The sequence below is a fragment of the Aythya marila genome, assembly GCF_965140915.1.
Source record: "Aythya marila genome assembly, chromosome: 1".
Lineage (NCBI taxonomy): Eukaryota > Metazoa > Chordata > Aves > Anseriformes > Anatidae > Aythya > Aythya marila.
The window spans coordinates 118,882,859-118,894,196 of record NC_139042.1 but is presented as its reverse complement, the minus strand read 5'-3'; the positions used below and the strand labels follow the sequence as shown (position 1 = coordinate 118,894,196).

At 48.3% G+C, this 11,338-nt stretch overlaps 1 protein-coding gene across 3 annotated transcripts; it reads left to right on the top strand.

Moving 5' to 3' along the window:
• Positions 1-242: 242 nt before the first annotated feature.
• Positions 243-11,058, top strand: SLC19A2 (solute carrier family 19 member 2). Of its 3 annotated transcripts, XM_082752514.1 has the most exons (7): positions 243-441; positions 534-1,139; positions 4,434-4,656; positions 8,179-8,371; positions 9,237-9,378; positions 9,597-9,765; positions 10,927-11,058. In XM_082752514.1, exons 1-6 carry the CDS (start codon positions 280-282, stop codon positions 9,720-9,722), a joined length of 1,452 nt encoding a protein of 483 aa, XP_082608640.1. In that variant the 5' UTR covers positions 243-279; the 3' UTR covers positions 9,723-9,765; positions 10,927-11,058. The 3 variants fall into 3 exon arrangements, with proteins under 3 accessions (XP_082608640.1, XP_082608639.1, XP_082608641.1); XM_082752513.1 differs by having other exon boundaries at positions 9,597-11,058; XM_082752515.1 differs by lacking the exon at positions 10,927-11,058 and having other exon boundaries at positions 9,237-9,269; positions 9,597-9,725.
• Positions 11,059-11,338: the final 280 nt, after the last annotated feature.

Below are 11,338 nucleotides of genomic sequence, written 5' to 3'. Positions count from 1 at the left end.
CCTCTCCCCATTGGCCGGCTTTCCTGGGGGGAGGCGGTCCCACCCAATCAGCAGCCGGCGCGAGGGCACGCCCCCCTCCCGGCGGCGAATGGGCTTGAAGAGCGGCGGCGCGGGGGCGCGCCCTGAGGCTGGTGGCGCCGGCGGGAGGTGACCGGGGACGGCGGCGGCGGCGGCGGCGGGGACACAGGCGGGGACACCGCGGGGACACGGGGCGGCCCCGCGGCCACACGGCGCTGCCTGCGCGGCCCCTGCGCGGCCCCTGCGCGGCCCCTGCCCGGCATGGCTGTGCCGCGGGGAGCCCGTCCCGGCGGCCCCGGCTGCTGCTGGGCGCTGCCCACGGCGCTGCTGTGCGCCTACGGCTTCTTCTGCAGCGTGCGGCCCTCCGAGCCCTTCCTCACCCGCTACCTGCTGGAGCCGCACAAGAACCTCTCCGAGACGCAGGTACCGGGTGCCCGCGGCTCGGCTCGGCTCGGCTCGGCTCGCGGGGCGGTGGCCACGCGTCTTACCACCCTGTCTTCTTCCTCCTCCTGCAGGTGTTCAACGAGGTCTACCCGGTGTGGACGTACTCCTACCTGGCGCTGCTGTTCCCCGTGTTCCTGGCCACCGACTACCTGCGCTACAAGCCCGTGGTGCTGCTGCAGGGCCTGAGCCTCATCGTCACCTGGTTCATGCTGCTCTACGCCCAGGGGCTGCGGGCCGTGCAGCTTCTCGAGTTCTTCTACGGGATGGGGACCGCCACCGACGTCGCCTACTACTCCTACATCTACAGTGTCGTCGACGTGGAGCTGTACCAGAAGGTCACCAGCTACTGCCGCAGCGCCACCCTGGTGGGCTACACGGTGGGCTCGGTGTCCGGGCAGGTCCTCGTGTCTGTGGCGGGGTGGTCCCTCTTCAGCCTCAACGTCATCTCCTTAACCTCCGTATCCATCGCCTTCGGCACGGCCTGGTTCCTGCCGATGCCGCGGAAAAGCCTTTTCTTCCACCACGTCTCCAGTCAGCCGTTCAGCATGGAGATGAAGGTCATGGACTGTAAGAACGGAGCGGCTGTCCAAGATCAGCCCAGCGTGCAGAGGACGCCGGGCTGGGAGGATGAGACTAAAGTTCCCTTAAACGTGGAGGGGAGCTCGGCAGAGAAACAGGTGAGTTGTGCCCTGGGTGTGCTTCAAAAGAGGATGTAATACTCACGTGGTTGTCATGCATGCCTAGGTGTATATGTGTGCACACAGCAGGAGAGGTACAATATCCAACAGCAAAAAGCATCCCTTTACTTACACAACTTCCTGATTTATGGTACAGGAAAATCTCCTTGTGATTTCCCTTCTCTGCTAGAGCATGGTATTTTCATTCAGCATAGTTTTGCTGAAGTTGTTCTGCATGCCTTTCAAGGATTTGGTTAAAACCCTGGGTATCAAATTGCTGTTCAACCCTACAATGCCAGGAGTATGTCGGGGCACTAGAAATTCAGTGCTTGTCCAAATTCTGTGTATGCCTGTGACTCGTAGGGAAAAAAGCAACTCTTCCAGCATCCACATCTTGAAAACATTTGTTCCTTCAACTGTTGTGTAAGCTGTGTAGTAAGAAGATGTGTAGCAACTGGATTTTAACTTACAGTCCTGGAAGGAAGCTAGTCCGGGGAGGAAACAGCAGCTGTTCTGGGGAGTGCTAACAACTGGTGTTGGTTACCTACAGGGGGACAGGGCATGGGTAACTTACAGGAGATACTGTTGGTAATAATTTCAGCGCATCCCATGAGCACACCACAGGTTATGCCAAGTGCTCTGGGCTATGTCACCTCTAGCAAAAGTCCCCAGAGGGCTGCTAGCTGTCCTGGGGCCGTTCATTACAGAAAACAGCTTGCACAGAGAGCAGCGTGCTGCAGGTGCCGGCACTCTGTGTGGGGCCAGGTGTGCTGTCCCTGGATTGAGAGGAATGAGGAGCTGGGGGAATTTTTTTTCTTAATGTGTTTGAAGAGAGCATCTGTGCTGCTCTGTGCATGTGTCAGAGCTGGGGTTTGCTCACTGATAAGGAGGGAGCAGAGAGGGGCTCTGTGCTTTGGCTGGGTTGAGGGGGCAGCGTCCTGGGCTGCTTTCAGCTTCCTTCAGCTGCCACTGGGAATTAAAGGCATTAACATTCCCGGGACCCGATCCTGCCCCATCCAGCACAGCCTGCCGAGACCCAATTGCTGAGATGGCAAGGTGCTTAAAAAAAAAAAAAAAAAGTATAAAGATTTTTAAAGAGGGGTGGTCTTTATTTTGCTTTTTCATCTGGTGGGAAGTAAGGAGAACGTACCAGGACAGAGTGGCACAGCAGCAAGCCTGAATGCACGAGGCTGGTGCTTAGGGCTCTTCCCTCTGGCCTGTTGCTCTGTGCTGTCCCCAGGTGCCAGCACCTGAAGGGTGCTTTCCTGCCTTGTCCTCCTGGTGCTGGCACCAGGGACGGAGCCGTGTGGCCACCCGAGAGCATGTTTGTGTTTCTGCAGACTTTCTGTTTTTAGGGCAGGAGTGGCTTTGCTGAGGTGATTAAAAGCAAAAAAAAAAAAAAAAAAAAAAAAAAAAAGTCTTTAACCATGCAAACTCACATGCTGAACGGTATTTGTTAACCACAGAGTGCCTCAGATTGGGAGGGACCTTAAAGATCCTCTAGTTCCAACCCCGCTGCCACCGTGCCAGGAACGATGAAGGGATGAATGTCGCTTATCTTCCCCTTCTGTTTTTCTTTCTCCCACAGCAAGGGGCAAAGCTGCTTCAAAATTAATGCTGGAAGGGGGAGGATGCAGGGGGAGGGAGGTACCTGTGCTTTGGTGGTGGTCATACCAGGTGCTGAAAGCTGGGAAACACTGGTGTCTGACTGTAGTCTTAACTAAGGTAATGGCAACTGCATTTGGTGAACGTGCATTAGAGGCTGTACAAATAATTGAAGTGAGGCATTGCCGAGCGATAGGAGGGCTGATGGGGCCCTTCTGGCTCAGCGGGCACCTGCTCGCATCGAGCTTGCTGAGTCAGTGCTTGCAGTGTCTGTGGCAGTTACCTTCCCTGGTTTTCTGCACCTCAACTCGTGCTTCATGTGAAGCCTTCTGCGTGGGAGCCATGTGCTAAAGCTGGCTCGCTGTGAGCTGACTTCTTTCCGAGTCATTCTGTTGGGCTTTGCAGAAATAGTATCCAGAGCAAGCCTCTGGCAAAGCACCAAAGGGACCGCGTGGTATTTAATAAAGGTGTTCAGAAACTGGTGGGACTCTGAGGGGTGGAGAAAAGGGAGTTCAGGATGGAGTTAGGCTGCGGTCTTTGTTAGGAGTTTGAGCAGCGATGCCTTAAAATAAGTTTTATTGCTTGAGGAGAATATTCTTTCCAAGGCACAGGATAAGTGATTCCCCTGGGTCAAGGGCATGCTGCCAAGAGCATGAAGCTGCTGCTGACGGGGAAGCTCCTCCAAAACTGGCTGTGTGGTGGCTCAGTGTGCAGTAGCTCAGTCCTGTGACAGCTCCGTATGTTATCCCGCAGGGATTTTAAGCTATTTTAAGCTACCCATTGATGCTGGGTGGGCTCAGGAGCTCTGTCAAGGCCCACGTGAAGTAACTGCTGTTCGGGCTCATGTGAGAAGGGTCTTGCTTGTCTGCAAAGAGCGTGTGCACAGAACAAACACAATTAGCAGCTCTGTCTACAGGGTGAAGACCTCTTCGTTTCCTCTGCTGATCTGGTGTAAAGTGGTCTAACAGCCTGTATGTACAAGGCAATTTTCATTTGTCACCATCCCGTCTTGCCAAGACTGACCTGCTTTCAAAATTTTCCAAACCATTTTGTGGGTCTGCCCCCCCCCCCCCCCCCCTTTTTAGTGCTCTTTCTAGAAAGATCCGCAAGAGATTCATTTCTGTCTCACTGAGTTGTCAAAGCACTTGCATAAACGAGAGCTGCCATTTGTGACAGGGTCTGAGGGAAGGAGCTTTCATTTCTCTGCAGATCCCCAGGCAATACCTCTCTAAGAGCCTTGGTGAACATTAACAGGAATAGAGTAGTGGAATGATATTGCTCCTTTGAATAATTCATTCCTGAACGCTACTGCTAGGGAAAATTTACTGATTTATGAGGGAGAAATACCCTCATCTGGTCACTTCCATGCTCTCCATGCTACCTAGTTTGGCTGAATGTGGATCAGGACTTAACAAATGAAATGTCAGTGGTGCTTTTTCCTGTGATTTGAGTGACTGGCTTTCTGAACCCGTTTCTTCAAAATAAAAATGGGCCTGTGCCTCTTCTCTCTGGCACTCTTCGGTTGCTCTCATGGCACTTCTAACAACCAGCAGCTATGGCTCCGTGTGAGAGAGCTGGAGGTGGAGTGGGTGCTCGAGACCGACCCCTTCCTTTCTGTATTATGGATTGGTGTGTGGTATTTGTGAATGGAGACTAACATTTCTCTCCCCCTCCCTCCTCTTCATGCAGGAGCAGAAAGTAGACATCGTGAAGGTGCTCAAGGATCTCTGGCGGGACTTCCTGCAGTGCTATTCCTCTTGGACCATGCTGTGCTGGTCAGTGCGGTGGGCACTGTCCACTTGTGGCTACTTCCAGGTCATCAACTACGCTCAGGGCCTGTGGGAGATGGTGCTGCCTTCTAACAGCACGGAAATCTACAATGGTGGCGTGGAGGCCGCCTCAACGCTGCTAGGTAAGCTGCTGACGTGGCTCCTGCTCTGCTGTGAGATACACCTTGTGTCCCTCAGGGCCACCAGCACGTGATTTGGAAGTGTCTTAGGTTCCTCCACACATGCAGGCAGGGGAATCTCTGCACTTGGGCAGAGTCTTCCCTGACACGCGTGGTGTGGCACTCGGTGCAGAGTTTGCTGTTGCATGCAGCCCTAGTTCTTGTAATCCAGCGTGTAGGTGTTTAAAGGAACCTCCCAAGTCAGTTGTTCTGAATGATTTGTCAGAAAGGCTCCAGCTGTGTGATCGACTCTTCTTGGCTGTCGCTGTAGCTGCAGCCCTGAAACAAGTTGGGGTTGTGCTTGTTTTAACCACTCAAAGCCTGGCTAAGGGTCCTGTGCATTTATTGCGTTTTCTCTGGCAGCAGAGGGAGCACGTGAAAGTTTCCTGTGCGTGCACAAGCACGCGTGAGCCACTGTGGAGTCATTTCAGCAGTGTTAAGCAGAAAGATTATTATTAAGATGAGAAGTCACTTGACTTGAAAGGGCCAGGTGGGTCCGTCAACAAAAAAAAAAAGTTTAATAAGTTAATGCTGTTTCATTACCAGAACTAGGACAATAGTTCTTTTAATATAGCTAACGTATCCTTGCAGAGGCTGTCTAGGTGTTGCTCTACTATGTTCCTTTTCTTTGATGGAGTCATTGTTCCTCCATGTGCTGTGAACTTCACTTTCTTGGGGCAGAAGAAACCAAGGTACCCAAACAAGCAAGGCCTGGAACCTGTCTTTGGCATGCTCAGACCCCTCTTGGATTTCAGTGGGAAGCTGAGACTCATTTATAGCTCTAGCAGCTGGACTAGCACCCATTGTTAACTGTGTTTGAACCTGTCACCACCTTTATTTAATGGTCAGAATCATCATCTTCGGAGTGCACTTAAATAGCATGTGGTCATATGCTATCACAGCGTGATCTTGTGGCTCTTATTTCTTGTTCGATTCAGCTTCCCCTACCATCCTGCCTCGGCCACAGGAAGAAGAATTTGTATCAAGCAAAAGAAGACTCCAGTCAGTTTGTGGGTTCAGAAATCACAGGTCACTGCTACACAGAAGATGCTCATGCTTCGACTGGAGCATGGTCTGTAAAGCAGGGAAACTTCAGAGGGCAGTGTCAGATTTTCAGAAGTCTTTACCGAGCACATTAAATTATTATGTTAAGGGATTATAGCGTGGCCAGATGTAGACAGATTGGGGAAAAAAGTGAGGAAATATTCTTCTTGTTATGAGCATCTGTGATGTCAAGGTCCTTTTCAAATCCTATGAACAGTGGCCCTGTTGGAAGGAAAGGTTGTTGGCACTTAGTTCCAGGAAAATGGAAATTGTTGTTTTCCCACAAAACAAACTGTTTTTTCCTCTATTGTCTTTACTGTAAATGGTTGAATTATATTGGGTGAGGTCTTCTGAAAGCAAGTTAGCTTCTGTCCCTGAGCTGCTCAAAAAAAAATAATAAAAAATCCTTCTGCTTGACAGATTCATTACTTGGAACAAATGAAGTTTAGTGAAGTAATCTCAGCAAAAAGCCTTAAATATATAACAAGACTAGAAGTGATCTGTTGAGAGTGAGCACCCAGTGAAGCACCCACCTTTTCTACCTGTTCTTAAGTAAATTGAAGTTCTTCATTTGCTGTCATCTTACAGGCCCCTCTTTGCACCAAATCTGGTTTGAATTGCATTCTTTTTGAAGATGGATGACTCCTTGAATAAATCTGTGTGCAGCTGTAGTCCTCAGATCTGTAGAAGAACATGAATGCTCCTTACTTTTCTTATTTTATTGGAAATCCCAGATTCCATTGGCCATTGTCCTTGCTCTCGGTCATTCTGTGGTCTGTTATGAGCAATGTCTAGTAACCTTCGTGAGAGATGCTGTTGCCATCCCTGCCTGTAGCTGTGGTGTCTGGTAGAAGGGTTTGAGTAGAGCATGGTGACTCATGTGGCTGTCAGCTTCCTGTCCTGGGCAAGACAAATATTATTTTCTGCTGTGAGGCCAACTGATGGTGTAGCTGTGTCCCTGCAGCTTCTTGGGACTCTGTGGCATTCCTTTATCAGACTGGGATGGGAACCACTGAATCAGCTGTAGGTAACTAATTGCAGCACACAGATTAAGTTTTCATAATTAGGTGTCGGGCTGGTGTAACGTTGAGCCATATGGGGAGTATGACTTGGAGTTGCCACTAAATCCCCAGAGTGAGATGTAGAATCTCTCTCCCCAAGCTTCTGAATGTCTGAGGCAGTAGAAAGAAGGCTCTAGGACCTAGCTGTTTTTTGCATCTGAGGGTTTTGCTACCAGGGGCTCCAGGCTTCCAAAGACCACTAAATGTCAGTCTGATAATGTCACGGCAGGCACTGGAAAGAAGAGTAGAGGGGGAGGGACAGGGAATAAATTCTTTGTCCTTGGCACAGCTACCTGCACTGGTCTGGAAGGTTGTTGTGAGATCTGACAGGATTGCCGGCTGGTACACTGATGGTACACAAAAAAAACAAGAAAGCAGGCCAGCCGAGGGCTACAAAGCATAAATGCTGCTGGGTGGCACTTCTGCACAGTGGTGAAATGCTGAATACAATCCTGTTTTTCAGAGATCTCCAGTGAACCTCCCATTGTCAGCATGCTGTTTGCTGTATGCAGCAGCATCTTTATGCTATCAGTTGCTCTTTGGCTTGTTTGCAAAACAAAGCCTACTTGGAACAGGAATTTACTTGTAATATGTATTTTGGTTTCTCAGAAGTTAGAGCTGCAGCAGTGCATGAAATGGACCCTGTCTACTGCTTGAAATGTGCATGATAATTCATGCCACTCACCTTGTGATCTGTCTTCTCCTCCCAACCCCACCTTTCTAAAATCCAGCAGGAGGTACAAACCTGTTTTGATTATAAAGGATTGTTCAAGCACAGTTAGCGGTGAAAGATTTTTTTTTTTTTTTTCTTATTTACAGCCCCAGTAGCTTTCAATGAAGCTTCATTCTGGTAGAAGGAGGGGTTTGAACGCATGCTCTTACTGATACAGCCCGGTGTGAAGATGACAGTAAACGCAGGTTTTCCTGCTTCCTGAGTTGAGAGCTCTTAACAGCTGTGTATTAAAACAGATTGTGTCTTCTTGTCCCCACCTGCAGTGAATGTAGATCCGAAGGCACCACAAAATCATTAACTGGGTGCTTTTGTGAAGCAGGGTTTGCATTTCTCTGCCCAGCTGATACCTCTACAGTCAGCGGCAGTGGTATGAGTCATGGGGCTATTGTACTTACAAAGCTAGGGAGAAGATTTCAGGAGGGGTCACCACTGACCTATTTCTGTTGCTGTTGTTGCCAGAAATGCGAATGGGAACTTACAGCACAGTTCCAGGTAAAGGGGAGGTCAGGAAGGAGAACTCCTGAGGTGTGCACATTAATATCTTTCACTTCGTTAATGATTCTCTAACAGAGGCCATACAGCTCCTAATCCGCAGTGTCCAAATTACTTGAATTGCAATAACAGTTATGCTTTCTTTCCCTCTCACAGGAGCTGTTGCCGTGTTTGTTGTGGGCCATATAAAAACATCCTGGGCATTGTGGGGTGAAGTGGCACTTGCCCTCCTCTCCTTTCTTATTGCTGCTGCTGTATATATCATGGACACTATTCGCAACATCTGGGTGTGCTATGCATCATATGTTGTCTTCAGAATTATCTACATGCTGCTAATCACAATAGCAACGTGAGTATTTTTTTAATGTAAATTGCTCTTGAGATGACAGCTGTTGGGAAAGCTGTCCTGTTGTCCGTGTAAGCATGGTCTCACCTGCCAGGAGTCTGGAAGTCTGTTGCAAGGGTTTGTGTTCTGATTCAGGTTGGAAACAGAGGCATGGAGATGTGTATTTGGCTGGCAGCCTGCCCAGGCTCAAAAGTCTCATGACACTAATGTGACTATTTCTAAATATTAGATAGTGCCGCTTGTTTTGTAAATGTGGCTGGATTGAAGTGTTAGCAGATAAGGAGAGGACAAGGCTTTATCTACATTGTGGGATCAATTTTTGCTAACCTGTGTGTAGGAAAATGTCAATGTAACTCCTGTCTTTGAGAAGGAAAACACAGCTGTTGTTCAACCACACATACTCAGTGCTATGTGACAGCCCAGGCACAATCTGAGGGGAGATGTTGAAGCTGGTAACTGCAAAGGGAGTTCTGGTCAGAAGGATGCAGGAGGTTACGAACCATACTGCAGTAGGCTGATGTTCATAGATTGCCAACAGGTCTCTGAGATTAGACGGTGTTGCACCTTCTCTGGATGGTGAGGCCCTTTGTAGCTGCATCAGACGGGGATGTTTCAGTCTTACTGGAACCTACAGACCTTCCCAAGTTTTTGCAGCCTTTTAGATGTCTCTGCAGATCTCCTGCTAGTCTGTCATGAGCTTATTTCTCAAAACACACTGTCAGTGCAAGCTAACTTAGCTGTGGAAAATATTGGACCAATCTATGTGACTCCTTAGGTTGCACAGTTGTCTTGTACAGAGATGTCCCTCATATTCTTGTTCCCTGCTTCTTCCCCATCCTTACATTTTTGGTCATCCCTTTCTCTCCAGGTTCCAGATCGCTACAAATCTCAGTGTGGAGAGGTACGCCCTGGTGTTTGGGGTCAATACTTTCATTGCCTTAGCACTTCAGACTCTACTCACATTGATTGTTGTGGATGCCAGAGGGCTTGGGCTGGGCATCTTCACCCAGGTACGATAACCTCCTTTAGCTTTACGCATGGGAGGGAGGAAGGTGAAACAGGCTGTAAAGCGCCTCAGCCACCAGTTTCTGGGTCAAGGGTTTGCCAACAGAGGAATGTTCACTAATTCTTGACATTTTCAAAGAGGAAGGAAGCTCATGAATTAACTTTCTTATGTATTTGGTAACTGTTTTGTTTAACCACTTTTTCTTTCTCACCTTCTCTGCAGTTCATGATTTATGCATCTTACTTTGCGGTTATCTCCCTGGTGTTCCTGGGCAGTGGCATATACACTATTATTAGAGCTTACAGAAGACAAGAGCAGATGCCAAGCAGATCTCCTGAAAGCCACTAGTGCACCAAGTGAAGACCTTCAGTGGCTACGTATGAAGATAGAGGTCTGTTTTTTAATCTCTGCCTTTTCTTCCCAAGGCAGTCACCTTAATGGTACTTGATCCATATTTATACTATATTAGTAGCACATTTTAGAAGGTAAATGTATTAGGTCTTACATAAGTAAGAACAAATATCTTCTTTCTAAAATGCCTTTTGTTCTTCTGTTGCATATATGGATGTGCAGCAAAGAACAGTAAGTTTTCTCAAAAAATGAAAGCCTTGAGAGGCTTTAGTCTAAAGTCGTGCATCTGGAGACTGTCGTTGAAAAGGCAGCTTTGATGGCCTGGTAAACAGCTGCTCTCTTTGTCATTAAGATGCTGCTGTGGTGAGGGCATTCTCCTCGACCTCTTTGTGGAGAGACCTGGGCCTGGGAGAGGAGGTGGCCTTAGGCCAGTGCTCTTGCCATGCCTGCCCTGAGATGCTGGATACTCTATTTTGAGGACTCATACACTTACATTTCTGCATATACACATGCTTCTTTTAGTTTAATATTATTTCTGCAGCTTATCTGCTGTCCCTGCTGTCAGAGGGACCTCCACAAAAATCTAACTGTCCTGGGGCAACTTGTGACAGCGCTGACTTGGCTGCCAGTGGCGCTACTTATGCTGTGAAGGTCTGCACCCAAGGGACTGTAAAGCTGTAGGGAAAGCCTAGGGAGAGTTCAAGTAGGCAGGATGCTGAGCTGCGGAATTGCTGGGCATCTTTGCCTTTGTCCTCTAGGTCTGCAGATTCCTGCAGTTATTAGAGTCACTGACTCATATCGCAGAAGCCTGGGCTATTTCAGTGGGAAGGTGGATGTGATTGTAGCACCAAGAAGGAAGGTGACTTGCAGGATTTTAAGCTGTTCTTTGTAACCTCAGAGAATCATGACTGCAGTGACTAGACACCTTCAGTTACTGTATTTAACAAAATGAACACTGGAGGCCTTGAAAAATGCTGATTGCTGATCTGTTGCTTCTTGCCTTTTTAAAATGCCTTTGTTTCTGGTGGGTCTCTATCCACTAGCTCTACCTCTTCTTTCCACTTTTTTTAAAAAAAAAAAAAAAGTGTTTACGGAGAGGTTTTTTTATTTTCTTTTGTCCAGTCTGAGCAATTTTGGACTTGCCTCATATCTATTTTTTAAAATGCTTTTTTTTTTTTTTTTTTTTCCCAAATTGCATCAGCACTGAAGGAGTTGCACAGAGCTGTCCTAGGCTTGGGCACCTGGGTACTCAGGCATCATGACCGGCACAGCAAAAGGTATCTGTAGCACTCTGGTCACGGCCTATAAACTGTCCCAGTTGCTGTGCAGGTTGTAGTTTTAAGTGCATGGGAGAACTGGAAGGGAGAACATGCTGTGCAGTGTGCTTCCTTTCCATGCCTTCTCTTTGTGTGGTATTTGGAGTTTATTCCAGTCAGCCTGAAGAAGCAGCTTCATTTCATTACTTGGTTTGTTTAATGCCATGGAGATGTCACAGCTTTTCTCTCTTGGCTGGGACAGATACGATCTTCCTCATCATTTCTGAGAGCCTCAACCTTTATGACTCAAGCTGAATGACTAATGTGTTTGGGATGTGCTCTCTGGGGTCTACGGAG

What these genes read in the sequence shown, in the direction of transcription:
- SLC19A2 (XM_082752514.1), top strand. Translation starts at nt 280, where the DNA reads ATGGCTGTGCCGCGGGGAGCCCGTCCCGGCGGCCCCGGCTGCTGCTGG. An exon ending in AGAACCTCTCCGAGACGCAG is followed by an intron (nt 442 to 533) that starts GTACCGGGTGCC and finishes CTCCTCCTGCAG; the next exon opens with GTGTTCAACGAGGTCTACCC. An exon ending in GGAGCTCGGCAGAGAAACAG is followed by an intron (nt 1,140 to 4,433) that starts GTGAGTTGTGCC and finishes CTCTTCATGCAG; the next exon opens with GAGCAGAAAGTAGACATCGT.